The sequence below is a fragment of the Nomascus leucogenys genome, chromosome 8, assembly GCF_006542625.1.
Source record: "Nomascus leucogenys isolate Asia chromosome 8, Asia_NLE_v1, whole genome shotgun sequence".
NCBI lineage: Eukaryota > Metazoa > Chordata > Mammalia > Primates > Hylobatidae > Nomascus > Nomascus leucogenys.
Genome location: NC_044388.1, coordinates 1,961,979 through 1,989,675, shown reverse-complemented (window position 1 = coordinate 1,989,675; position 27,697 = coordinate 1,961,979). Strand labels below are relative to the sequence as shown.

Sequence of the window (27,697 nt, the reverse complement as noted above, 5' to 3'; positions counted from 1 at the left end):
TGCCTGTAATCCCAGCTACTCGGAAAGCTGAGACAGGAGAATCGCTTGAACCTGTGAGGCGGAGGTTGCAGTGAGCCGAGATCGCGCCATTACACTCCAGCCTGGGCGACAAACCAAAGACTCCGTCTCAAAATAAAAATAAAAATAAAAAAAGTTTACAAAAATCCTTTTATTCTTCTCTTGGGGAAAAGGAAATGGAAGAAAACCCACGTGAAAAGGGAAGCACTCAAAAAATATACGTAAAGGCAGGCCGGGTGCGGTGGCTCACGCCTGTAATCCCAGCACTTTGGAAGTCCGAGGCGGAAGAATCACCTGAGGTCAGGAGTTCGAGACCAGGCTGGCTAACATGGTGAAACCCCATCTCTACTAAAAATACAAAAATTAGCCGGGTGTGGTGGTGCACACCTGTAATCCTAGCTACTCGGGAGGCTGAGGCAGGAGAGTTGCTTGAGGCGGAGATCACAGTGAGCCGAGATCGTGCCATTGCCCTCCAGCCTAGGCAACAGAGGTCTCAAAACAAAAACAAACAGAAAAAGGCCGGGCGCGGTGGCTCACGCCTGTAATCCCAACACTTTGGGAGGCCGAGGCGGGCGGATCACGAGGTGAGGAAATCGAGACCATCCTGGCTAACACGGTGAAACTCCGTCTCTATTAAAATACAAAAAATTAGCCGGGCGTAGTGGCGGGCGCCTGTAGTCTCAGCTACTCGGGAGGCTGAGGCAGGAGAATGGCGTGAACCCGGGAGGCGGAGCTTGCAGTGAGTGGAGATTGAGCCACTACACTCCAGCCTGGGCAACAAAGTGAGACTCCGTCTCAAAAAAAAAAAAAAAAAAAAAAGTATATCTAAAGGACCTAAAGGCAAAACAAAATAAATAGCCAATGTTTAATGAGGTTTCCTGTGTGCCAGGCACTGCATGGAACATTTTACACAGGTTATTTCACTCCTTCACCCTATAAAGTTGATCTTGTTATCCCCACTGGATAAGTAAACTGAGGTCCAGTGAGGTCAAACAACTTGCCCAAAGTTATGTAGGTAAGAAGTGGTAGCTAGTGTTAAGTCAAGTTTAACCTAAAGCTGCCTCCTTACATATTTAAGTTCGGCCTAAAGGTTTTATGCACATCGTGAAGTATAACAAGTGGAGGTGTAAATCGAACGTAGACCACACCAACCAAACTGAGTTTTGGCCAGTCGAGTGTAGCCAACTCTTCCAACCACGTTCAAATAAGACAAATGCTGATCTGTAACCAATCTGGTTGTTTCTGTACCTCACTTTCCTTTTGCTGTCCATAAATCTTCCACCACGTGGATATGCTGGGTCTCTGTGGATATGCTGGGTCTGTCTGAATCTGCTGTGATTCAGGGGCTGCCCAATCTGAGAATCATACATTGCTCAAACTCCTTTAGGCTGGGCACGGTGGCTTGCGCCTGTAATCCTAGCACTTTGGGAGGCCGAGGCAGGCTGATCACAGGTCAGGAGATCGAGACCATCCTGGCTAACATGGTAAAACTCCGTCTCTACTAAAAATACAAAAATTAGCTGGGCATGGTGGTGCGTGTCTGTAGTTCCAGTTAGGTGGGAAGCTGAGGCAAGAGTATCGCTTGAACCCAGGAGGTGGAGGTTGCAGCGAGCCGAGATAGCGCCACTGCACTCTAGCCTGGGCAACGGAGTGAAACTTCGTCTTGGAAAGAAAAAACAAAACAAACAAACAAACAAAACTCCTTTAAATTTGGCTGTTTGGTTTGTTTGCATGTTTTTTTGTGAGAAGGAGTCTCACACCCAGGCTGGAGCACAGTGGTGCCATTTCTGCTCACTGCAACCTCCACCTCTGGGTTCAAGAGATCCTCCCTTCTGAGCCTCCCGTGTAGCTGGGACTACAGACACGTGCCACCACACCCAACTAATTTTTGTATTTTTTGATAGAGCCTGGGGTTTCACCATGTTGGCCAGGCTGGTCTCAAACTCCTGACCTCAAGTGATCCACCTGTCTCAGCATCCCTGTTGGGAAGGAAGTTTTTGGTGTTGCAAAAAGAAAAAACAAAAAAACAAAAAAAACACGGGAACAAATGATCTCTCAGCAAGGATTGCTTTACTTTCTGCAGAAAGGGTGCTGCTACTCAAAAGCTGTCTAGCCATGAGAGCGCATCGAACAAAGGAAACAGAGTTATTTATAATCTGAGGCATCTACCCTACTGCTGTGTCCATTTTCCATTGGCTGGAATAGGACCTCACATTTTACACTTTACCTGATTGGCTATTAGTTTAAAACTTTTTAAACTGGGTAAGGGGAACAGAACAAAGAAAGAAAAGGAAGTTGCCCAGGGATCGTTAAGGAAGCATCACCAAATAAGGAATGGCATGCACTATGGGCTGGGGCTTGTCTAGTTCTGTCCAGGCATGCCGGAGCAAGCTAGGACAGCTGATTTGGAATGCACACACACACACACACACACCACACACACACACACACACATAATGGATAGCAATCTTATAGTAAGAAATTGTGACTTTTTATAATCTTTGAAGAACTTTCCCATTTCTCACACTCCCAAAGTGCTGGGACTACAGGCGTGAGCCACTCCGCCCAGCCTAAAGTTTTTTTCTTTTTTGAAACGGAGTCTTGGTCTGTAGCCCAGGCTGGAGTGCAGTGGCGGGATCTTGGCTCACTTCAGCCTCCATCTCTTGGGTTCAAGCTATTCTCTCCCCTCAGCCTCCCGGGTAGCTAGGATTACAGGCAGGCGCCACGACGCCCTGCTAATTTTTGTATTTTTAGTAGAGATAGTGTTTCGCTATGTTGGCCATGGAACTCCTGACCCAAGTGATCCACCCGCCTCGGCCTCCCAAATGGCTGGGATTACAGGCTTGAGCCACCACACCTGGCCAAATTTTTTTTTTTTTTTTTTTTTTTTTTTTTTTTTTTTTTTTGAGACGGAGTCTTGCTCTGTCGCCTAGGCTGGAGTGCAGTGGCACGATCTGGGCTCACTGCAAGCTCCGCCTCCCAGATTCACGCCATTCTCCTGCCTCAGCCTCCCGAATAGCTGGGACTACAGGCGCCCGCCACCATGCCCGGCTGATTTTTTTGTATTTTTAGTAGAGACGGGGTTTCACTGTATTAGCCAGGATGGTCTCAATCTCCTGAGCTCGTAATCCACCTGCCTCGGCCTCCCAAAGTGCTGGGATTACAGGCGTGAGCCACTGCGCCCGGCCAAATTTTTGTATTTTTATTAGAGACGGGGTTTCACTGTGTTGGCCAGGCTGGTCTCTAACTCCTGACCTCAGGTGATCTGCTCACCTTGGCCTCCCAAAGTGCTGGGATTACAGGCATGAGCTACTGTGCCTGGCCCCTATTCATGATTCTATCCCCAGAAAAATGAGCATGTACCAATTCCCAGTCTCTTGGCTGTTGGGAAACATTGCTAATGAAATATGTAACACAAAGCAAATTTACTTTCACCTTGCCCAAGAGTGATCCAGCAAGTCACTGGAACCAAGCTGGCCTTGTAGCAGTCATGAGCAGAGCCTCCTTAACCATCGTAAGTCCCAAGCTGGCCCCTTTTTCTGCTTTACCAACAGAAAAGCTCTCATTACCCTATAGTCACCAGTGATATACCAGGTCCAAACAAGGTAGCCTTCATTTAGAGAGCTAAAAGAACAAATGATTAATGCTTTTTCTGTTTGGCTGCTTTTGTTTTCTAAGAATGTTCGGTGTTATCTGGTCATTCTTTTGGCTAGGACATCCTTTCTTTATATTGACTCTGGAGCTATTCCTTGTTCCTACTCTGTGTACCCATGATATGTCTATATCTTAGACCTTGAAAGGCATAGAAAAGTTTTTTGTTTTTTTTTTTTTAGATGGAGTCTCACTCTGTCGCCTAGGCTGGAGTGCAGTGGTGCAATCTCGGCTCACTGCAGCCTGCACATCCTGGGTTCAAGTGATTCTCCTGCCTCAGCCTCCTGAGTAGCTGGGAGTATAGGCACGTACCACCATGCCCAGCTAATTTTTGTATTTTTAGTAGAGATGGGGTTTCACCATGCTGGCCAGGCTGGTCTTGAACTCCTGAGCTTGTGATCCACCTACCTCAGCCCCCCAAAGTGCTGGGATTACAGGTGTGAGCCACCGCACCTGGCCAAAAAGAGTTCTTCTGAGGGTAATCTCAGTCCCCAAGTGGTGGCCCACTCAACTGACATCCACAGGTACTTAGACTTTTTTGTATAAAGTCAGTGCATAATGTGAGTGCCATGTGGATGGATTAGAGTAAAACGCAAGTTCAAGCCAGGATTGGATATTTTATATCAGTAGGAGCTTTTGGATTAATTGCTCAGTGAACATGGATCTTTTTTTTTTTTTTTTTTTTTTGAGACGGAGTTTTGCTCGTTGCCCAGGCTGGAGTACAATGGCACGATCTTGGCTCACCGCAACCTTTGCCTCCCAGGTTCAAGCGATTCTTCTGCCTCAGCCTCCCTAGTAGCTGGGATTACAGGCATGTGCCACCACGCCCGGCTAATTTTGTATTTTTAGTAGAGATGGGTTTTCTCCATGTTGGCCAGGCTGGTCTGGAACTCCCGACCTCAGGTGATCCGCCCGCCTCTGCCTCCCAAAGTGCTGGGATTACAGGCATGAGCCACCGCACCCAGCTTTTTTTTTTTTTTGAGATGGAGTTTCGTTGTTGTTGCCCAGGCTGGAGTGCAATGGTGTGATGTCTGCTCACTGCAACCTCTGCCTCCCGGGTTCAAGCGATTCTCCTGCCTCACCCTCCCGAGTAGCTTGGATTACAGGCATGTGCCACCACGCCCGGCTAATTTTGTATTTTTAGTAGAGATGGGTTTTCTCCATGTTGGCCAGGCTGGTCTCCAACTCCTGACCTCAGGTGATCCACCCGCCTCGGCCTCCCGAAGTGCTGGGATTACAGGCATGAGCCACTGCGCCCGGTCTGAACATGGATCTTTAAATGACTCGGTGGGGGCAAGAGCAGAAAGTAGTATCCTACCAACCACTCAGAAAACCAGGCAAGACTCTAGAAAAACACAGGGATCCTGGAAAATGTAACAGATGACTCAAAAAGCATGCCTTCTCTCCAAGGAAATCCACATTTCAACCCTACCAATTAAAATGAAAGCCTTAACAATTGGGACAGTTGCCTCTACAGGCAAGGATATCAATCAATCAAAAATGCATCTGCCCACTGGGTGTGAACATAGATTTTTTTTTTTTTTTTTGAGACAGAGTCTCGCTTTGTCGCCCAGGCTGGAGTGCGGTGGCAAGATCTCGGCTCACTGCAAGCTCTGCCTCCCGGGTTCACGCCATTCTCCTGCCTCAGCCTCCCGAGTAGCTGGGATTACAGGCCACCACGCCTGGCTAATTTTTTGTATTTTTAGTACAGATGGGGTTTCACCGTGTAAGCCATTATGGTCTTGATCTCCTGACCTCGTGATCCGCCCGCCTTGGCCTCCCAAAGTGCTGGGATTTCAGGCGTGAGCCACTGCACCCGGCCAAACATTGATCTTAAAACAACAAAAACAAAAAAGCGCCAGGCACGGTGGCTTACGCCTTACCTAATCCCAGCACTTTGGAAAGCCGAGGTGGGTGGTTCACGAGGTCAGGAGTTTGAGACCAGCCTGGCCAACATAATGAAACCCCGAGTCTACTGAAAATACAAAAATTAGCCGGGCGTGGCGACAGGCGCCCGTAATCCCAGCTACTACTGAGGCAGGAGATCACTTGAACCGGGGAGGCGGAGGTTGAAGTGAGCCGAGATGGCGCCACTGTACTCTAGCCTGGGCGACAGAGCAAGACTCGGTCTCAAAAAAAAAAAAAAAAAAAAAAAGCATCTGCCTAAGGTGAAAAACAAGTCCATTTTCAGCAGACATTTGGAAATCCATTCAGCATGCTAGGCATAATTGTAAGGTGAATTATTCAATGTTGAGTGCTATAAACAATAAAAACCAGCACTAGATTTCGAATTGGTAAAATAGCTCATTTTGAATGCACACATTCTCTTGCCAAGTTGCCTGCAATTTTCCAGAAAAATTTGTCTTCCTTCAGGGAGGATTGAAATCCAAGATCTGCCCAACACTACCATCTAGTGGCGAGATGTATTGATGACGCTTCTCTTCAACTAAAACTTAAAAAAGTGGTACCATTTTTTTCTTCCCAAACTGCAAAAGTAGATCCTGAGAGACAGTAATAATGTAAGAAAATAATGGAAGAGAAACATTGAAAAGTTCAAATTTTAATTAAAATCTTTATTGAATAAAAATGTTTCAGACTAAGCAAGACTAAGAAAGCAGATTGTTTTATATCTCTAAAAAATATTAAAGCTAAATCTCTATAAATGCAGTACAAGGAAAAGCCTACAGCTTAAGACACCTCTTCCCTCCCATCCATACAATTTGGAATATCAACTGTGTACAACAAATGTACTCAAGTTTATAATGTCCCCAAACCTTAAGACTAGAAAATCATCCCAAGAAAAAGGCCTATAGTTGGTTTAATTTCACCCTGGGAATACTGTGATAAAAATCAATATATTTCAGAGATAATAAGTATTTAAAAATTAGTGTCTCAGAAAGGGGACATCATAAGGGAAATACAGGGTTTAGAGGTCTGAGCTCCAGTGGTGTAAGACACTTCTTTCTTATTCCTCCTTTAAACTCTTCACTTTGCTCTAACACGGAAGATGGGGGACAGTGATCCCAAAGGTATTACTAAAATATTGCAGGTTTCAGTAAATTAGGAGAAGCACAGATATCACCAGAAAAGAAAGCAATCATTTGGAGTACAGTAAATTCATTGGCAGATACAAAAGCTTATTTGGGAGACAGCAGATCTCTCCAAGCACCAAAGAGTGTAGGTTGGTTTTTCAATTGCCTCAAAAAGAGCTCCGTTGTATTAATACCTCAGGGCGTCGAGTTCAGGATATAGTTTAGAGAGCAGGACATAAAGTAGTAAATTCCTCCTATATATCACAGCAAGAAAATTAACCTAAAAAATTTAAAGACTAAATAATCTCTTAACAGGTAAATACTAAAAAATTAAATTGGTAATCATTTAAAAATATACAAACTGTGCCCTTTATACTAAAGTGCATTCAGTCGTAATGTTTAAGCCCCTAAATTCCTTCTGTATGTTCTCTAATTCCAAAATAGTGTGTAACAATATACTACTAATCATCTATCTACTTTAATATTGCCTTTTGGGAATACAGTAGAATCTGGGCTATTATCAGGTGGAATATTTCTCCAGTTATAAGCCTTACAGCACTTACGCATATCATCACTGCTAAAATGAAGAATTTAAGTAAAGTTATCTCTAGCATTTAGAATGTGTTTTTTGTGGGGTTTTTTTGTTTGTTTTTGATTTTAAGAAGGAATTCTTTTCCAAAGTTACTTCCAAGTAAATTACATTTCATGCTGGGATACCTGCTTATGTGCATCACACTTTGACAAAGGGCAGTGGCTCGCTAACACTAACATGAATTTAAGGCCCAGCATCATTGCAATTTGTCACTCTTCATCCTCATCCTCATCATAATACCGATTTCTCTTTATCTGTTCCTCCACAGAGAGCTCTTTGACCACTTCTCCCTCCCAGAGTTCCACATCCTGGGATTTCTGATTCTGAGTAGTGAATTCTTCAGCAAAGGTGTTGTCTACAAAACTCGACCAATTTGGAGACCTGGGTTCTTGTGGAGATTGTTGTTTGAGGAAACTGTTATCTTCGTCGGAGTCTGCACCATTTTCTACAAGATTCTCATTCTCCATCTCCAAACTAGGACCTTCCTTACTTCTCTTCCCTGTCTCTCCTCCTTCAGATTCCTTGTTTTGCCAGGTTATTTTTCCCACACTCCCATTCTTCTTAGAAGCCTTGGCATTTTCCACCTGTTTCCTTTCTGCAACTCTTCCACCCACAGACTCTTCACTCTGCTCTGACACGCTCCAGCCTTTCCTGATAGGTGGGGACACAGTTTTTGGGCTCTTGACAGAGGTGCTTTGAAATGAAGCTGCTACAGTGAATGGGCGGCTTCTTTCCTTCAGTGAAGAAGATCGTCTTAGCTTCTTCAGATCCAGATCGACATCCTCAGGAACTTCGGGCTTGCTGATTTCGTCTTCAGGAGGCCATTTGGGCTTTGACACTTTGATCCCTTCCTCCAAGGCACTTCCTGAACTTCCAAGTTCAGTGGGGGGTGGCCAGGCGATCCTCAGCTTCTTGGTTTCAGCTGGCTTGTCTTCCTTCTCCTGCTGAGAGGAGGCCTTGGCTTCCATACTTGCAGCCAGGACACCCACCTTAGCAATAGGGGCATCTTCTACCCCTGGGCTGTGAGGGGTCTCCCTTGCATTTGCAAGCTGGGCTGGTCTCTCCAAAATCTCTTCGTTTTCATTTTTGCTTGACCATAGATCCTTGTGTGGTCTGTGCCCAAAGCCTTCATCATAGTTGCCCTTAGATTTAAAGAGTTGATTGAAGTGAGGCTTACAATAGATTCTTCCGTGTAAAGATGCATATGTTCCTAGACTGTCATTAAAAGAAAAAAAGCATAAAGTTAGCAAATCCTTATACTCTCACTTATACCAGGAGGCTAAAATCTGGCAATTCCAGTATTTTCAGAAGATGACAAGTAAGAAAAAGATCTTTAAAAGCCCTTCAGTGACCAGGAATTCCTTACCCCCATTTTAGCACATTTGTTTTCTTATCATAACACAAAGCACGGGTTGGGCGCGGTGGCTCATGCCTGTAATCCCAGCGCTTTGGGAGGCCAGGGTGAGAGGATCGCTTGAGCCCAGGAGTTTGAGACCAGCCCGGCCAACATAGTGAGAATTCATCTCTACAAAAAATTTAAAAATTAGCTGGGTGTGGTGGCACGTGCCTGTAGTCTCAGCTACTTGGGAAGCTGAAGTGGGAGAATCACTTGAACCCGGGAGGCAGAGGTTGCAGTGAGCTGAGACTGCGCCACTGTGATAGAGCGAGACTGGCTTTAAAAAAAAAAAAAAAAAAGAAAAAGAAACAAAAACAAAAACAACAGTAATAGAAACTTTAAATCATTCTGAGCCTTGAGAGGAATGTGGCTATGCAACCTGGGTCACACAGCATGTAGCTGCAACTCTTTCTTTTCACTATAAATAATGAAGACCAAAGTGCACCAGAGATAAGACCCCCTCAGATCACTATCCCTGCTTTGTGAGTGATAATCTTCCTTGGAATGTATCAATGTGTACCCAACCAAATCACTGTGGTATATGCACTGGTCTTATATGAAAAATGTCATAATCTTCGCTAAAATTTCTATGTATGTGAAACTTTAACTTTCTCCACTTTGGAATGCTGACCCCATTCATTTGGAGTCAGTGTTTCTGGGTAGCCATCATCAAGCTTTTGTGCTTGAATTAATTCTATTCTTAATGGTATATATATATATATATATATTTTTTTTTTTTTTTCTTTTTCTTTTCTTTTTTTGAGAGACTCTTGCTCTGTCACCAAGGCTGGAGTGCAGTGGCACAATCTCGGCTCACTGCAACCTCTGCCTCCCAAGTTCAAGCAATTCTCCTGCCTCAGCCTCCTGAGTAGCTGGGATTACAGGAGTGTGCCACCACGCCTGGCTAATTTTTGTATTTTTTTGTTTTGTTTTGTTTTGTTTTGTTAGAATCTCACTCTGTCGCCAGACTGGAGTGCAGTGGCATGATCTCAGCTCACTGCAACCTCTGCCTCCTGGGTTCAAGCGATTCTCCTGCCTCAGCCTCCTGAGTAGCTGAGACTACAGGTGTGTGCCACCATGCATGGCTAATTTTTGTATTTTTAGTAGCCACCATGTTGGCTAGGATGGTCTCGATCTCTTGACCTCGTGATCTGCCCTCCTCGGCCTCCCAAAGGGCTGGGATTACAGGCGTGAGCCACCACACCTAGATATAAGCTGTGATTAATAGAAGAATGGTGAGGAGTTGACAGGAGGTAGTTTTTCCCTAATGTCAGTCCTAGACAAGCCTTTAGGAGATCTGGTGTCTCTTGCAGGATGATAAATTTTATCTTTTTAAAGTTTTTTCTCTTAAGTTACGAACCATTCTGAAGAGTGACAAATTTTAAAGGGGGTATAAAACGGCAGCACTTCCACAAAAGAAATAAGGTGCTTTAGGCCAGGCACAGTGGCTCATGCCTATAATCTCAGCACTTTGGGAGGCCGAGGCGGGTGGATCATGAGGTCAGGAGATCAAGACCATCCTGGCTAACATGGTGAAACCCCGTCTCTACTAAAAATACAAAAAATTAGCTGGGCGTGGTGGCACGCGCCTGTAGTCCCAGCTACTTGGGAGGCTGAGGCAGGAGAATCACTTGAATCCAGGAGTAAGAGGTTGCAGTGAGCTGACATTGCACCACTGCACTCCAGCCTGGGCAACAGAGCGAGACTCTGTCTCCAAAAAAAAAAAAAAAAAAAAGGTGCTTTGGAGAAAAAATTAACATAGTGGGCAGAAAAAGAACTAATGAGTGGAAGTGACTGAGGAACACTTTGGCTCCATGTTTGGAGAAGCTGTCTAGCTAGAGCCATCTAATAGCTAGAAATGTCACGCAGATGCCAAAACATCTTTCAAGGGTATTTTAGGAAGGATTGCTCAGGAAGGAAAGCTGGAGAAAGTGACATCTTGGTTACTTCCTTCTGTAAGACTCTATGATTAAAATGAGTTAATTTGGAATGTTTCCCCGATTTGTCACATTTATATTTGCACTTTGAGTTACTTGGAAGAAATGATACGTAACAACTATTTTCTCAGAAATAAATCCAGGCAACATAGAGAAAAAGACATGCTCTCCAGGGGCTATTATTACTTCTATTATTATCATTTATACAGTGGTTAAGACAAGTAAGGGCTTAAACAAGTAACCTCTTGAGATTTCTTTTTTTTTTTTTTTTTTTTGAGACGGAGTCTCGCTCTGTCACCCAGGCTGGAGTGCAGTGGCGCAGTCTCGGCTCACTGCAAGCTCCGCCTCCCGGGTTCACGCCATTCTCCTGCCTCAGCCCCTCCGAGTAGCTGGGACTACAGGCGCCTGCCACCACGCCCAGCTAATTTTTTTGTATTTTTAGTAGAGACGGGGTTTCACCGTGGTCTCGATCTCCTGACCTCGTGATCCGCCCGCCTTGGCCTCCCAAAGTGCTGGGATTACAAGCGTGAGCCACCGCACCCGGCCGAGATTTCTTAACTTTGTGATTCTATGATACCAAGGGAAAACATTCTATTACATTAGGTCACAGGGGGTTTTACCTGCGACTCGTATTATTTAAGCTTCGGTCCTAACATGTAAATTAACATATCAATATACGAAGAAGTTCCAAACACCATCATTATTTGGTATGAAAGACTTATCACTAAATGATGCTTTTAACTTTATTCAAGAGCCTTCAACAGAACATCATTAGCACAGTAGCTTTTAGCAACTGTGGCTTTTAGTCTTTGCTCTAAAAGCCAAAGACTCCCTTGAGAGTTCCAGTTACAGACAGATGGCTTGTTTCGGGCTGGCTTACCTGAGTTTGTTGTTGCAATAGGAGCAACGGAAGCAGCTGATGTGAAACACCTGCTGGTTGGCCAAGAGACGCTCCATTGGATAGACTGTCTTCTGACATTCCACGCAGGTCTCTCTTGCAGGTGCCTGAAACTTCTAGGAAAAGGAAAAAGACAACTTTAGCATGGGCAGCGATGAGTTAGCACTGTCTTGAGATGGACCCTAGAATTTACTTTGTCTAAAGGCTCCCTTAGCTGGTCAGTCAATTCTCATGGACCACTAAACCTGCTACAATTCTATCAGCTGACGCTTTAAAGCCAAGAGGCTCTCTTGATATTCCCTTCCCAAACTGTCTGGCTGCTCTAAATGTAGCAGCCACCAAGGATAGGTGGAGCTACGTCTGGATTGCAAAGAATGGCTTAGACAAGTCACGACCCACATAAAAAATGTTAGGAGCAGGGGATGGGGGAAGTGGTGGGGGGAAGGGATGGGGGAGGGGCAGGGATTAGGAGAAAATGTTATCACACACAAAAGAAAGAAGTTTGATTCAAGTGCCAAGTAAACACAAGACAGATTCTAAAGGGGATAAATTTTAAGGAGAGGAAGAGCATCTGGCTTTGGGAATTAGGAAAGACATTTCAGTAAAGCCCCTTTTATTCTCCTCTGCTTATAATCTTGATTTGTTCAATCAACTAGACACAATATTTTTAAACAAGTCAAAACTGACACACAAGTGGAACAATTTATAAGAGACACAAACTATTTTATTAGGACACCAGAGGGAAGCATAGCCCATTAAAGCTATAGGTTCTGTAATATTTCTAAAAACCAATGGAGAGAAAAACGAATGCAATGGGAAACACACTGGTTAATGTATTAGCGACTGGGAATTCATGAACTGTTTGTAAAGCTGGAACAAGCATGGGCACAGTGGTTCTACCTGATAAACTCAATCCTAAAGAATATAAAACAGTTGGTATTCTAGCACTGGTAAAAGCCAGAACTCCAAACATATTATGAGCTTTTACATGATAAGAAATAGTTACATCGGCCAGGTGTGGTGGCTCATGCTTGTAATCCCAGCACTTTAGGAGGCCGAGGCAGGCGGATCACGAAGTCAGGAGTTCGAGACCAGCCCGGCCAACGTGGTGAAACCCCGTCTCCAGTAAAAATACAAAAATTAGCCAGGCGTGATGGTACACTCGTGTAATCCCAGTTACTCGGGAGGCTGAGGCAGGAGAATGGCGTGAACCCGGGAGGCAGAGCTTGTAGTGAGCCGAGATGGCGCCACTGCACTCCAGCCTGAGCGACAGAGTGAGACTCCATCTCAAAAAATAAAGAAAAGACATAGTTATATGGCTATTAAGGGGTGGGGAGGAGGTGGGAATGCAAAGTCCCTAGGTATATGGGAGTTAACCCTTGACTTGCCCAACACAAACACCTCAACCAGTAGATGCAGGAGACAGCTTAGGTGGCCAGGAAGCTCTCATCGGCAATTAGGAGGGGCTTTTGCTGCCACGATCAGCCTGGGCTCTCACCAGAAAACACATGATGGTAAGTAATGCAAATTAATCCCAAGGCGCAGTACCTGGATAGTTAAGCCTGAAATGAACCAGGTTATGGGCAAGATAGAATTTTGAGTAAAAAAAACCCCAAAATAGGCTGGGTGTAGTGTCTCATGCCCATGATCCCACACTTTGGGAGGCTGAGGTGGGCAGATCACGAGGTCAGGAGTTCAAGACCAGCCTGGCCAACATAGTGAAACCCCATCTCTACTAAAAATACAAAAATTAGCCGGGCATGGTGGCGTGTGCCTGTAGTCCCAGCTACTCGGGAGGCTGAGGCAGGAGAATCGCTTGAACCTGGGAGGCAGAGGTTGCAGTGAGCCGAGATTGAGCTACTGCACTCCAGCTTGGGCAACAGAGTGAGACTTGGTCTCAAAAAAAAACAAAAAAAAACAAAAAAAAACCAAAATAGGCCCATAAAAAATTCAGACTGTTGGTTCACTTGCCACATGATTCACTAGGAGGTAAAGCAAAAAATAAAAATGGTTTTCCAAGTAGATTTGGGCAGGAAATGAGAGCAGAAAATGTGCATAAAATGAAAATAAAGAAATCTATAAAAGGAAGTTTAATAAAATTAGTGGTAAACTCCCAAGTAGTGCCCAAGGGATTTAAGAAGGAAGGAACAAAGCTGAGTGGAAATGGCTAGTTACCAGGACTCTGCTTCATTCTAGGGGCAGTGTCCTAAAAAGAAACATCTAAAGAATCAAACGACCACAGGTTACAACCTAGTTTACCAAGCATAAGGGAGGCATTTAAATATGACCACATGTTATTGTAATGAATGTTGTTGCAAGTAATTAACACATTATAGTATTTGGAGCTCAGAATTCTTTTTTTCTTATAAGGACACCGCTACATGGAGATATCTTTGGAGAGTTTTAATTAAGTTTTCTCTAACAGGACCAGGTCTTTTTCTAGGTAGGAGATACACTGGGCAGGTGCGATGACTCACGCCTGTAATCCCAGCACTTTGGGAGGCCAAGGCAGGTGGATCACTTGAGGTCAAAGTTCCAGACCAGCCTGGCCAACACGGTGAAACCCTGTCTCTACAGAAAATGCAAACATTAGCTGGGCATGGTGGCGGGTGCCTGTAATCCCAGCTACTCGAGAGGCTGAGGCACAAGAATCACTTGAACCCAGGAAGCAGAGGTTGCAGTGAGCTGAGATCTCACCACTGCCCTCCAGTCTTGGAGACAGGGCAAGACTCTGCCTCAAAAACAACAACAACAAAAGGAGAGATACTTAAAAGAAGAATAAATTTTTGGTGTAATAGTATAACAAGCTACTGGAGAGAGCCTGTACAAATCACAACTCAACATAATGTAAAAGTAGGACAAATGTATTTATCAGATTAAAAGTCACTTTCAGTTGCAGAAAGGGAATTCTGCGTTTTTTTATTTTTTTATTTTTATGAGACGGAGTCTCGCTCTGTCACCCAGACTGGAGTGCAGTGGCGCGATCTCGGCTCACTGCAAGCTCCACCTCCTGGGTTCAAGCGATTCTCCTGCCTCAGCCTCCTGAGTAGCTGGGATTACAGGCGTGCACCACCACACCTGGCTAATTTTTGTATTTTTAGTACAGACGGGGTTTCACCATGTTGGTCAGGCTGGTTTCTAAGTCCTAACCTTGTGATCTGCCCGCCTCGGCCTCCCAAAGTGCTGGGATTACAGGCGTGAGCCACTGCGCCTGGCCTGGAATTCTGTATTTTTAACACTTGAAATAGATGTAAGAGAGTAAGTGTTCATTCTGGTCAGTAAAGACACAGCAGGAGACAGAAACTTCACATGGGATAAGAGGAGATGGATACTGTTCTGCTAAAGGGGAATGGAAGGACACAGAGCACGCCTCCATCACAAACACACGGAGGGGAGGTACACACTGTGGGAGGGGCGAGCAGCCCAGGGAACAGAAGGAAAGGAGAACCTGTGAGAAAGCTGAAAGTTGAGCTCACATTAGGAGGAAAGTGGAAGGCAGGAGCAGAAATTAGGTACCAGGAGCAGGAGGCAGAAGCTGGAAGAGACAAACAGGAACCTTCAATGAATACACAGCATTTGGCATGCCCTGGAGAGCTTTACTGCAGCTGAGCTGAAACTCAGAGACTCAGATCCAAGAATAAGACCACATTTTTCTTTTTTTCCTTTTTAAGTAACTCTGCTAATCATGGCAAAATCAGCCTCACTCGTATCTACCTGAGGCTGGAACATACCCCAGCTCAGGAGAGCGAGCTTTTATGAGCCTTCACCCACACAAGGAGTGTCTCATTAACAATTCTTTAGTGTCTTACTACCTCCCACACCTGACCCACATCGGCTCTCTCTTTAATAGAGCCTTCACCCACAGGGAGCGAAAAGTCTGTCTTCCTCCTTAACATCAAGTTAATAGATTGCTAGTTCACATAATTGACTAACCTCGAGCTTCTAACTAGCCAGACCTATCAGAGTCCCATTATTCCTATTCATTTCTCACATCAACCCTTTTCAATATTATTTAAGGTTTACGCAGCAGCAGCTGCCTAAAGGCCCCTTCTAGTTTCATAAAGACAAGAGGGTCCCGACGTGGTAAAATGCCAACTCACAGCGGCTGCGGCTGTGCCTCCCCTTTATTTTCTCTGTCCTGGGCTCTCAGCCACTTTCCTGTAATTGCCCCCATGTCTATTCAGACAACAGGAAGCATAGTCAGTGCCCAAAACTCTCTACCATTATCACAGGCCTGGCATACATCCTGCCCATGCCTTCATGGCACGCTCAGACTTGGCACAGCCATGTTTAAAACACTGCCAATATGACAATGTTAGACATTTTTTATCTTCACAGTATATTTTTTCAGTTAGTAAGATTTTTTTTTCATTCCCCTTCTCCCACCATTTTGCCCCTACCAAGTAGAAAGTTAAACACCAGGTGTCTTATCAGAGTTCACATAGTAACAGAATTAGAATTAAAACTGTAGGAAAACAGCCTGTTGCATGGCAGGAGTGATGCCATCTTGGAGTGAAACCACCATGCTAACTGGTGGTTTGACTCCTGCATACCAAGGTGTTCTGCAGCAAAGTCTTTAAACAATGCCTGCAGCATAGATTATCCCTCATAAAGGAAGTAGTGCCCAGAGCATAGATAACCCCTCATAAAGATGCTTATCCAATCGCTCCAGTGGTAAGTTTTGCAAGAAAGTCAAGCGTGACCAGCTGCACATGTTTTATCCTAAAACCTTGCTATATAAAGGATATTTTCTGGAGGGCTGGTGCAGGGATCCACTGTCTCATGGCCTCCTAGACATCACTTCTGTTCATAAGCTCTTATTAAATGTTTCTTTCTGAGAAACTGGACTTGTCAGCCTCTTTCTTTGGCTTCTCAGCTCCCTCAGCCTTTGTGGGTAGGTCTACATAGAACTGCTCACTGCACAAACTCAGAACTCCTGACTCACAAACCAAGAGAGCATTTTCTAAATTGTCCAGGAATGTTAAATTTCCACAACCAAGGGAAACTGTTTGGGGAGGAGAGCAGATGCTAACCCAAATGAAATTAATCCCGCGACAGCAATTTGAACAAACTATGGTCTTCCCTTTGTTTCAAATAAAAATGTGTAGATAATATCTTCAGGATATTCTAGAATGAATGAGGTAATCTATAAATAATTGATGTTCATAAATACTGTCTTTCCCGTTTGAGGGATATTACAGACCCTCTGTTGATTACCATCTACTTAAAGCTGTTTTTCTAACAAATTTGCATGGCTTCATTTACATTCTTTTACCCTCTTGTCTCATATATTTTTTAGTCTAATAAAGGCCCCAGTTGTGGTATGTGTGGGAGGGAGGGGGGAGCAGCTGACAACAGACACTGATGTTAACTAGCCTTTAGACATAGTGAAAGAAGATGAAAATTCTGTATTGATATCAAACCTCTATTCCTCAGAATACCACAAAATGCCTTTCATTCCTTCCAATTTGTGTAAAATATCTAGGTAATGAAACTGAAATTCTTCACCACACAGCAAATGGCTGGGCCAGCCCTGTGCAGCCTTAACCCTTCCCCTGGTTTTCTGTGAAACTCTGTGAAAGCATTTTGGGGAATATTCGTATCTTAAATAGAGTGCTCTACACAGAGAAGAAACGACAGTTCTCGGAAAAAGCAGTAATAGTGAGTGAGTGAGAAGAGATTCTAGATGCTCTTCTAGCATAATTTTGACAGCTTTGAGAGCCAGCATAAAACCTCCCACTGTGTCTTCAGCAGGAGGAACGGCTGGCAGGGCACCGAGAGGGGCAGTGCAGTGTGTGCCGCCCTCTCATGTACACTGCCATGTTCCCTCTCAACACTCATCAGCAAAACGCCGTGAGGAGGCCTAAGACTTGGCTGTCCCGGACACAGTGAGGGCAGACAGTCGTTCCCTGGGGCCAGTCACATCTCCTTGCCTCTTCCTCCCCTACCCTCTCCTCTGGGAACATTTAGGGGGTGATTTCTTTCAAATGGGAGGTCATAAAGCCTAAGAGATCTCTGAGTCTCTTGAAGTAGAAAGGCCTGATACTTCTCACAGGGTCCACTAAGCTCCGCTCTCACAACAACACCCTTTTTGAGAATGAACCTGTAACTTCATTGGTACCAAGTCTTCGCAAGTAAGCTCTGTGGCCGGTGTTCAAAGTGTACAGAATCCTTAAAGACCTCCATCATTTCTTTTTACTTCATTAAGCTAAAATTTGAAATGAATTGAGTCTCTACCTTAGATGTCCTCTTTTCAATAACAGACAGGCACTAAGAAACAGTTTTTTCCAGGATGTGTGGGATCCAAAAATCTATTCTGAGTGAACAAGTTTATTCTTAGCTGTATGTAATTTCCCAAAGTGGAGAAACAACTTCTGTTCATAGTCTGCAGCCATGAGACCAGTTCTGCCAGCAGGTCTTCCTATAAACATTTACTCAAGTATCTGTATATTTGCCTGCAGACTGTAAAGGGGAACTCTGAGGAAGAGCAAATAAATTGCCCTTAAATAACAGTGGAGATGTAACTGGGTTTCACCAGGCTCTGTACACCACGATCATCTGAGCTCTGGACCAGAGGCAAACAGCCAGGCCAGTTTACTCTGGTCATTACACAATGTTCAAAACCCGAGGTGTGTGACTATGCAGACAGGGTCATCTGCATTCTACTGCTGAGTGACCAGTGCCAAAGGAGTAGGCATGGGTTTGAGGCAGACACAGAGACAGCTTTACCTCTGTTTCCTCTCCCTGGTGCCAAAGGAGACCTAAGTGAGGTGTGCCCCTTCACATACCACTCATCCGCTCACACCATGGAACTTGAGTGGGGAGGGATCCCCACCCAGTACAAGGAAGTCTGGCCAAGCAGTTGAAGGAGGGATGCAAGACTGCACTGAGAATTCAAACAGTCACAAGAACAGATTTTAGTTCTTGTATTTCCCCAGGTCCTGGATTACACAGAATCCATCACCAAGTTAGATTTGCTAGCCGTTCTTGATCCCCAACCACAACCTGAGCACTCACATCTAGGCAGCATTGCTGTCAGAGAGGAAAGTAACCCTGTGGGGTTTGCTACTTTGTGAGACTCCAGATACTGACAAAGAAAGTGCTGATGGCAGCATCAGCCAACCTTCAAGGCCAGAACACAGCCACGCGGAGCACATGTGCAGATTCAATCACCATGATCCCGCCCGTTCTTCCTGGACTTGCTTTCTCTTTCTGCTTTCTTTACCTTTTGTTCCTTTTCAATAAACCTTACTCTTCTCATAAATCTCTGCCTCCTTTAAAATTTTCATGTTTTATCTTTTTCACCTTGCTCACTCACCTTTTAAATCCACTCTTTAAATCCTGGATTCTCCCCTTTCCTCCTTTTGTTCCAAACCCTCCCTGATGTCCCCTCCTCTTCATGCTTTGTGTGCAGTAAAACTTTCATCTGTGGACTAATCATGCTCACAGTCAGAGGTATAAGCACGGCAGATATGAGCATGAGTTGGGAGCAGCACAAACCACCTTAAAACTCATTCTATTTATTGAGTTTCTCTCAAATGCTAAAACTTTTGAAACACAACCCTGCTACTTAAGAGAGCACTAGAGGAGAAAGACACTAAAGAAGTGTGGGTAATCCAAACGAGTGAAGTAACCCCTCATTAGCAAGCTAGTCGATTAAAACAAGTCAGCTAACAAACCTAAACTAAGTTTTGCATTTTTAATAAACATTTTTTGGCTTATTTTTATGGGCATATATGTTTGCCCACAGAAGAGGAAAAGACGACTTTTGAAACTTGGGTAATAAAAGCAGATTATAGATTGAGAAGCCTAGCTCTGTTGCCCAGGCTGGAGTACAGTGGCGTGATCTCGGCTCACTGCAACCTCCACCTCCCCGGTTTAAGCGATTCTCCTGCCTCAGCCTCCTAAGTAGCTGGGATTACAGGTGCCTGCCATCATGCTCAGCTAATTTTTGTATTCTTGATAGAGACAGGCTTTCACCATGTTGGCCAGGCTGGTCTCGAACTCCTGACCTTGTGATCCGCCTGCCTCGGCCTCCCAAAGTGCTGGGATTATAGCTGTGAGTCACCATGACTGGCCTCAATTCTTAGTATCTAATGTTATACCCTTAGTATAAGTGTTGCTTGAATGTCATTTTTTTTTTTTTTGAGACAAGAGTTTCACTCTTGTTGCCCAGACTGGAGTGCAATGGCACAATCTCGGTTCACCACAACCTCCACCTCCTGGGTTCAAGCAATCCTCCTGCCTTGGCCTCCCAAGTAGCTGGGATTACAGGCATGCGCCACCATGCCTGGCTAATTTTTATTTATTTATTTATTTTTTTTGTACTTGTAGTAGAGATGGGGTTTCTCCATGTTGTTCAGGCTGGTCTTGAACTCCCGACCTCAGGTGATCCACCCACCTCGGCCTCCCAAAGTGCTGGGATTACAGGCGTGAGCCACCATACCCGGCCTCATTTTTTTTCTTTTTCCAGAAAATGGGCTGGCCAGCCCCCATTCCAGTGGACACATTCTTTTGTTAAAAATGTTAATAACATTGTTGTAAACACAAGGTCCTAAAAAAAAAAAAAAAAAGTGGGAACAACAGGGCCAGGTGTGTTTGGTGGCTCATACCTGTAATCCCAGCATTTTGGGAGGCCAAGGTGGGGGGCATTACTTGAGGCCAAAAGTTCAAAACCAGCTTGGGCAACATAGTGAGACCTCATCCCTATAAAAATGCAAAAAATATACTAGCTGGGTGTGGTGGCATGTGCTTATAGTCCCAGCTACTCAGGAGGATGGTTTGAGCTCAGGAGACAGAGTGAGCTGTGATCACTGCAGCCTGGGTGACAAAATGAGACCCTGTCTCAAAAAAAAAGCTAACCACAGGTTAAGATCAAGCTCTGCAGATTAGGAAGCTATTATCTTTAAGGTGAAATTGCACATCTCGTCCAATGTGCTGATTTTAGTTGAACAGATTTTTCCTGGCTGGGCAGAGTGGCTCATGCCTATAATCCCATCCCAGCACTTTGGGAGGCCGAGGCAGGCAGATCACCCAAGGCCTGAGAGATTGAGGCCAGCCTGGGAAACATGGCAAAATCACATCTCTTAAAAAAAAAAAAAAAAAAAAAAAAAAAAAAAAAGCCAGGCATGGTGGCATGTGTCTATAGTTCTAGCTACTCACGAGGCTGAGACAGGAGGATTGCATGAGCCTGGGAGGTCAAGGCTGCAGTGAGCCGTGATCACAGCACCATACTCCAGCCTGAGCAACAGAGCAAGACCCTGTCTCAAAAAAACAAAACAGGCCAGGCGTGGTGGCTCACACCTGTAATCCCAGCACTTTGGGAGGCCAAGGCAGGCAGATCACAAGGTCAGGAGTTTGGGACCAGCCTGGCCAACACGGTGAAACCCTGTCTCTACCAAAAAATACAAAAAAATTAGCCAGGCATGGTGGCGCATGCCTGTAATCCCAGCCACTCGGGAGGCTGAGACAGGAGAATTGCTTGAACCTGGGGGGCGGAGGTTACAGTGAGCCGGGATCGTGCCACTGCACTCCAGCCTGGGTGACAGAGCGAGACTCTGTCTCAAAAAAAAAAAAGGTAATAATAATAAATAAACAAAAATAAAACAACCCACATTATTTTAAAACCTTCATGAGTTTTCCAGAGTTCAAACTGAGAGTCATTAGTGAGCCTTCTCGCTCCTGGGCCAAAGACCTAAGCAGAGGCAGCAAGATTTCCAGGGAAAGCGACTGGCTTCAGTATGCTCTTCTGTGGCATTATCACCCCCAGGAAAGCAAAACCAGGTTATCATCAACATCATCATCATAAAAGGTACAATTAGCTCTACCAGTAGACCAATGTCCAAAGGCTCACAGAGAAATTGCCATCATACCTTTATTGCTTTGGGAGGAGAACTTTCGGAAAGACTGGAGGCTCTGGAATCTGGACTTAGTGGCTTGGGATGGACAGGCTGTTGAACCTCACTCTTAACCTGGGAGTCACCTGCTTGAGTTACAAAAGGAAGACATTTTACAGTATCTCATGGAATGTCTGGGGAAGTGTTCTTCCGAATCCTTCCAACACCAGGAAAAACACTGCTTTTCTGTTGAAGAATATTTGAACGCTAACAACTATGGCTCAGGTATTCTCTGGTCCTGTCAGAAGTCAGGTTCTCAGTGAGGAGGCTTTCTTACCCTCTGCCGCATGTAGCGGAAATCCAAACCGCTCTGTATAAAGAACTTTCTTCCTTGTACCATTTGTCATTTTTAAAGGCCGTTTATAGACTTAATGTCTTTTTGGTCATTAACATTCCTAATAACTTCTTCTGAAGTGTTTCAACTGAAGTTGGAAAAAGGGGGAAATGTGAGGGCAGAAATTTTGTACCATGTATGTGTGTGTGTGTGTGCACATTTGTGTATACGTGTAACCTGACACTGTGTTTTTGGTCAGTTCTATAGCAGATACCCATGGATGAAGATTATGGAAAAGGGCTCCATGAAGTTTTTTTCATAATCATTGAAATTCCAACTACATGAATTACTTTCCTGCCAAAACGAAGAGGTGAGTCAACAAAGTACTAAAATATTAAGGCTTATTTTTCAAAAAAATATTTCATAAACCTAGTCAAAACTCAGAAACATTTCTAGTCCAAGAAAAATGATTGCAAAAAAAGAATGTTTCTGGATTCAAGCAGAAGGAGTTTTTCTCCGAAATTTTAAGGTAGGATTTACTAGCGATCTGTTTAATTCATCATTCTATTTCGGTTGTAGGGTTTTCAGTGTCCAGTAAACTAGCCTGGGGAGATGCTAGAAATCCACATATATGTTTTTCTTTTTTGTCTTGTGACCTACAAGAAATTCATGTATATATTATACATATATATCTTTTTTTTTTCAGAGTCTCACTCTGTCACCCAGGCTGGAGTGCAGTGGCATGATCTCGGCTCACTGCAACCTCTGCCTCCCGGGCTCAAGTGATCCTCCTGCCTCAGCCTCCCAAGTAGCTGGGACCACAGGTGCACGCCATCATGCCCAGCTAAGTTTTGGTACTTTTGGTAGAGACAGGGTTTCACCATGTTGCCCAGGCTGGTCTCTAACTCCTGAGCTCAAGTGAACCGCCTACCTCAGCCTCCCAAAGTGCTGGGATTACAGGCATGAGCCATAGCGCCCAGCAAACATATATATATATATATATTTTTTTTTTTTTTTGAGATGGATTTTCACTCTGCTGCCCAGGCTGGAGTGCAGTGGCATGATCTCAGCTCACTGCAGCCTCTGCCTCCTGGGTTCAAGCAATTCTCCTGTCTCAGCCTCCTGAGTAGCTGGGACTACAGGCACCACCACTACACCCGGCTAACTTTTTGCGTTTTTAGTAGAGATGGGGTTTCACCAAGTTGACCAGGCTAGTCTTGAACTCCTGACCTCAGGTGATCCACCTGCCTTGGCCTCCCAAAGTGCTGGGATTACAGGCGTGAGCCACCGCGCCTGGCCAGCAACATATATATATATTTTGTTTTGAGTCGGAGTCTCGCTCTGTAGCCCAGGCTGGAGTGCAATGGTGCAATCTCAGCTCACTGCAACCTCCACCTCCTGGGTTCAAGCAATTCTCCTGCCTCAGTCTCCTGAGTAGCTGGGATTACAGGCGCCCACCACCACGCCTGGCTAATTTTTGTATTTTTAGTAGAGCCGGGGTTTCACCATATTGGCCAGGCTGGTCTTGAATTCCTGACCTCAAGTGATCCACCCACCTAGGCCTCCCAAAGCGCTGGGATTACAGGTGTGAGCCACTGCACCTGGTCCAGCAACATATATTTTTAAATGGGCTGGGCACAGTGGCTCATGCCCATAATCTCAACACTTTGAGAGGCTGCGGTGGGAAGATTGCTTGAGACCAGGAGTTGGAGACCAACCTGGGCAACAAAGTGAGACCTTTTCTCTACAAAAATATTAAAAAATTAGCTGGGTACAGCCAGGCACGGTGGCTCACGCCTGTAATCCTAGCACTTTGTGAGGCCGAGGTGGGTGGATTGCCTGAGCTCAGGAGTTCAAGACCAGCCTGGGCTACATGGTGAAACGCCGTCTCTACTAAAATACAAAAAAATTAGCCAGGCATGGTGGTGTGCGCCTGTAATCCCAGCTACTCAGGAAGCTGAGACAGGAGAATCGCTTGAACCTGGGAGCGGGAGGTTACAGTGAGCCGAGATTGCGCCACTGCACTCCAACCTGGGTGACAGAGTGAGACTCCCTCAAAAAAAGTTAGCTGGGTATGGTGGTGTGTGCCTGTAGTCCTAGCTATTTGGGAGGCTGAGGTGGGAGGACTGCTTGAGCCCAGGAGTTTGAGGCTGCAGCGAGTTATGATCACACCACTGCACTCCAGCCTGGGCAACAGAACAAGACCCTGTCTCTAAAAAACGAAAATAAAAAGTTATACTGAAAATCAGAATCAAAACTGGACATAGGTAAAAAACAAAACATTTTTGTCTTTGGGAAAAGGGAGGCTCAAAATGACTCCAAAATAGGAGATGAAAGGTGACAAAATTCACTGTCAGCACGAAAATCCCTAGAACCTGGCTAGGAGGCTGACTATAATATACATTTAGATAAACAGGGAAAAAATATGTATCTTTAACAGATTATTCAAATCCTTATTCACTAAAGAATAGGTATTTATGAATAACATTATAAATGAATAAAATCCGTATTGGCCAAACTTCTGTTAAAATGAAACTTCAAAATTAGTTTATATAGCTTTAACTCTGAAAGGGTTTGGTGCAAAAAGTAGGATAAATTCAATGAGAAAAGCATTATAAGTATTCAGTTTGTCCCAAGTTAACTATATTTAATTGAATTTAACTTCTCCCTAAGCCATGAAGTGTGTAAAGGATATTCAAGCATCAGCCCTTAAATGCAAGTGGAAGATTTAGTATGTTATTTTCTCAGCACTGACAGTAATGGGAACACCCCTGAACCAAATACAGATAGAAAACAAGAACCTCATCCTCCAGATCTAAGAAAGAATGCTTACGGGAGTCATCTTCAGCAGGGGTGGAACGGACTGCCAGGCTATTCTCATTTGCAGAAATCTACACACACACACACACAAAAAAAAAAAGGTTGAGGGGGATTAAGAGTCATATTAAAAATAAAAGAGCAAACTGCTGTTAATGCCATAAAAACCTGCTGACTCCAGTCAGTCACTGGCTGCCTGGGGGAAATAACGGGCACCAGAACAGCTGAGCATTTGAACAAGAGGCAGCAAAATGTCTTTTATGAGGATATTAACATGCCTCTCAATTACAGAGCAACCCCAGAAACAGACTGCACTCAACTGCCAAAAGTGTGCATCATCTCCCTTTATCAAACAACTTCTAAACCATATTTTTGTGCTCTCAAAACACAAAGCAAAACAAAGCCCTCTATCAAGGAGAGCAAAGCTCCTCACCATATAACCATAACCCACTCCAAGGAAAGGTAAAGTATTTAAATATAGGAACTATTCTCATTTTTAAATTTTCCTAATTCTTATTTCCCAACCAACTACAACCTGCTGAAACGAGCTTGCCTATATAGAAGACCTTTTGATAGTTATAAAACAAATTTACCTAAAACTAACCTCAGTATTATCTTCGAGGACAGTTTCCCTTTTAATCCCAGTCTCAAAATGGCAATGTTTAAAAAGATGGCAGATCTTACGTATAGGTGTATATATCGTTTTCTCAAAAGCCATCAAATTTAAATAAAAGAACTCTCTATTAGAGCTCTCCCTCCTTTCTACTGGCCTCCATGCCTTCCTGGTATCTTACTCCACATCCAAAATCATGAAGAGTCAACAGGTGACCCAATGTGCACTCTTCACATAATTTCCTTTGATTCAGATGCCATGGATTTTATGGGCAATGCTGAGGGTTTATATCAGGGTGTCTGACAAACTGAATAGATTTACGACGAAGATTAAGTTGCTGGCTGACGGCACCTGAATTTCAGCGTGGTTATTTTTTCCACTACTCTCTTCATTACAGGAATTCTGACATGGCATAAAATAAACCGGTATAATTACAGCCAGCATTTACTGGGTGTTTACTACGTGCCAGGTATTCAACTAATCGCCTTACAAATGCACTATTTTGTCTAATGATACGAAATAAATTTTCTGAAAGTTGTGCATGCCTACAAGAAGCTCTTCAGTTCTTGAGAATTAGTAGGTACCTCCATCCCAGGATGTTCTTTCTCACCTTTAATTTGGGCACCTTGACCCTGTGAGGTAATCTTTGTTTTTTTTTTTTTTTTAATGGAGTCTTGCTCTGTTGCAAGGCTGGAATCCAATGGTGCGATCTCAGCTCACTGCAACCTCTGCCTCCTGGGTTCAAGTGATTCTCCTGCCTCAGCCTCCCGAGTAGCTGGGATTACAGGTGCCCATCACCACACCCAGCTAATTTTTGTATTTTTAGAAGAGCAGGGTTTCACCATGTTGGCCAAGATGGTCTCAGACTCCTGACCTCAGGTAATCTGCCCACCTTGGCCTCCCAAAGTGCTAGGATTACAGGCGTGAGCCACCTCGCCAGGCACATGTCCTTTTTTTTTTTTAACAAGCTGAAGTTCAAATAACACTTAGGTATTGGTTACCAAAAGCTAGGCAAACAGCCAAAAGGATAGCGAAGGGTCTGAAAAATATTGCGAATTTTAACGCAGCTGAGGGTTTGTAAACCTGCAGCATGTGCTTGAAGAATATGTATTGTCTTTATCTCCTTTCTTCCCCACCCACTTCATGATTCACAGTCGCACTAATGTCCTTTTAGGCTATAATTAAAATGTTCTAATCTTCCAGTTCAGTTCAGAGTTCCAGCTTCAAATCAACACGAAGACAATGAAGAAGGAAACATGAATTTAGATACAGGGATGATTCAAGCATTATTTCCCAAATGACTGTTTCCCAAACTACGCTCCTGGGATAAAGATGGGGATATTTCAATGCTGGGAATATTTTTCTCTTAAAAAAAATTTTTTTTTACAGTATATAAGAAAAACTTCAAAAATATTTAGTCAGTTATTCTTAAGAAATAATCTCCCATTTAAAAGATGAGAAAACAAGACAGTTTAACAAGACAACTCACTTAATACATGGCATGTGCCTCATGGGCTAATGGCTCAGTCCACTGTTGCAAGGATGTTTGCAATTTATGGGGGATTATATGACCATGCAACACGTGACTGCCAAGTATTTTGTCTTGTTATTCCAACATACATTTGTGATGTTTTCACAAAATAAACTATTCTAATATTTTTTTCTGTTCTTGTCTTTGAATCAAATTTTGTAGCCATCAATCTGAGACCATTTTTCTGTGGGTCTGCTTTGATCCAAGAGTGTAGTATATCTCATGAGTTCCTGTTAGTATTCTGACAATATACCATCCTACTTTGTAAAGTCTGTTGTAGTCAAATAAGTTTGAGACAGGGTGCAGTGATTCACACCTGTACTTCCAGCACTTTGGGAGGCTGAGGCTGAGGGGATCGCTTGAAGCCAGAAGTTTGAGACCATTCTGAGAATTACAGCGAGACCCTGTCTCTATAAAAAATAAAGATAAAAATAAATTAGCCAGATGTGGTGGCACACACCTGTAGTCCCAGCCACTTGGGAGGCTGAGGCAGGAAGATCACTTGAGCCCAAGAGTTGGAGGCTACAGTGAGCTATGATCACACTACTGCACTCTAGCCTGGGTAACAGAGCAAGACCTCGTCTCTAAAAAAATTTAAAAAAATACAAATTCCAACTAAGCTTGAGAACTGTTGCTCTTAATCCATTTAATGATCTCCATGTCTTTTGGAAGAATGGCGTGAAGGGTGTCAATACGTGTAACAGAAGCAATGGCTTTTCTCCTAAGATTAAATCACTGTAATAGATTTGAAAACCCTTTCTCCTCATCTCATTTAACATTCAATTATCATATTGACTGAAAGACTAAAAGAATTGGGCAATGGGCAATGGTAGAGAACATAATAATTCCCCTGACATAAATATTGTTACTTATTTCAATTAAGCCATTCATCTAAAGATTAATACATAACACACAAATATGATTTGCTTAAAATATTTCAGTGGCTTTCCCCTGCTGCACTACATCCAAACCCTTAAGGGTGACATAAAGATTTTCCAGGCCTTACCCTAGCCCTCTCCTTCCACCTGTCTCTCACTGCTGC

The 27,697-nt window shown here is 44.0% G+C and overlaps 1 protein-coding gene across 5 annotated transcripts in view; it reads right to left on the bottom strand.

Annotated features, from left to right (window-relative positions):
* Positions 1 to 6,221: 6,221 nt before the first annotated feature.
* LIMA1 (LIM domain and actin binding 1) overlaps positions 6,222 to 27,697 on the bottom strand; it is a 106,776-nt gene continuing 85,300 nt past the window's right edge. For 3 of the 5 annotated variants that reach the window (XM_030816585.1, XM_030816586.1, XM_030816587.1), the window contains exons 7-10: positions 24,528 to 24,585; positions 21,397 to 21,509; positions 11,507 to 11,640; positions 6,228 to 8,508 (exon numbers count right to left, since the gene is read on the bottom strand). In XM_030816585.1, coding sequence (XP_030672445.1) covers positions 7,503 to 8,508; positions 11,507 to 11,640; positions 21,397 to 21,509; positions 24,528 to 24,585 — 1,311 coding nt within the window. In that variant the 3' untranslated portion in view covers positions 6,228 to 7,502. Of the gene's footprint in view, positions 8,509 to 11,506; positions 11,641 to 21,396; positions 21,510 to 24,527; positions 24,586 to 27,697 lie in introns of all 5 variants that reach the window. The other 2 variants (XM_003252161.4, XM_003252162.3) reach the window with 2 other exon arrangements.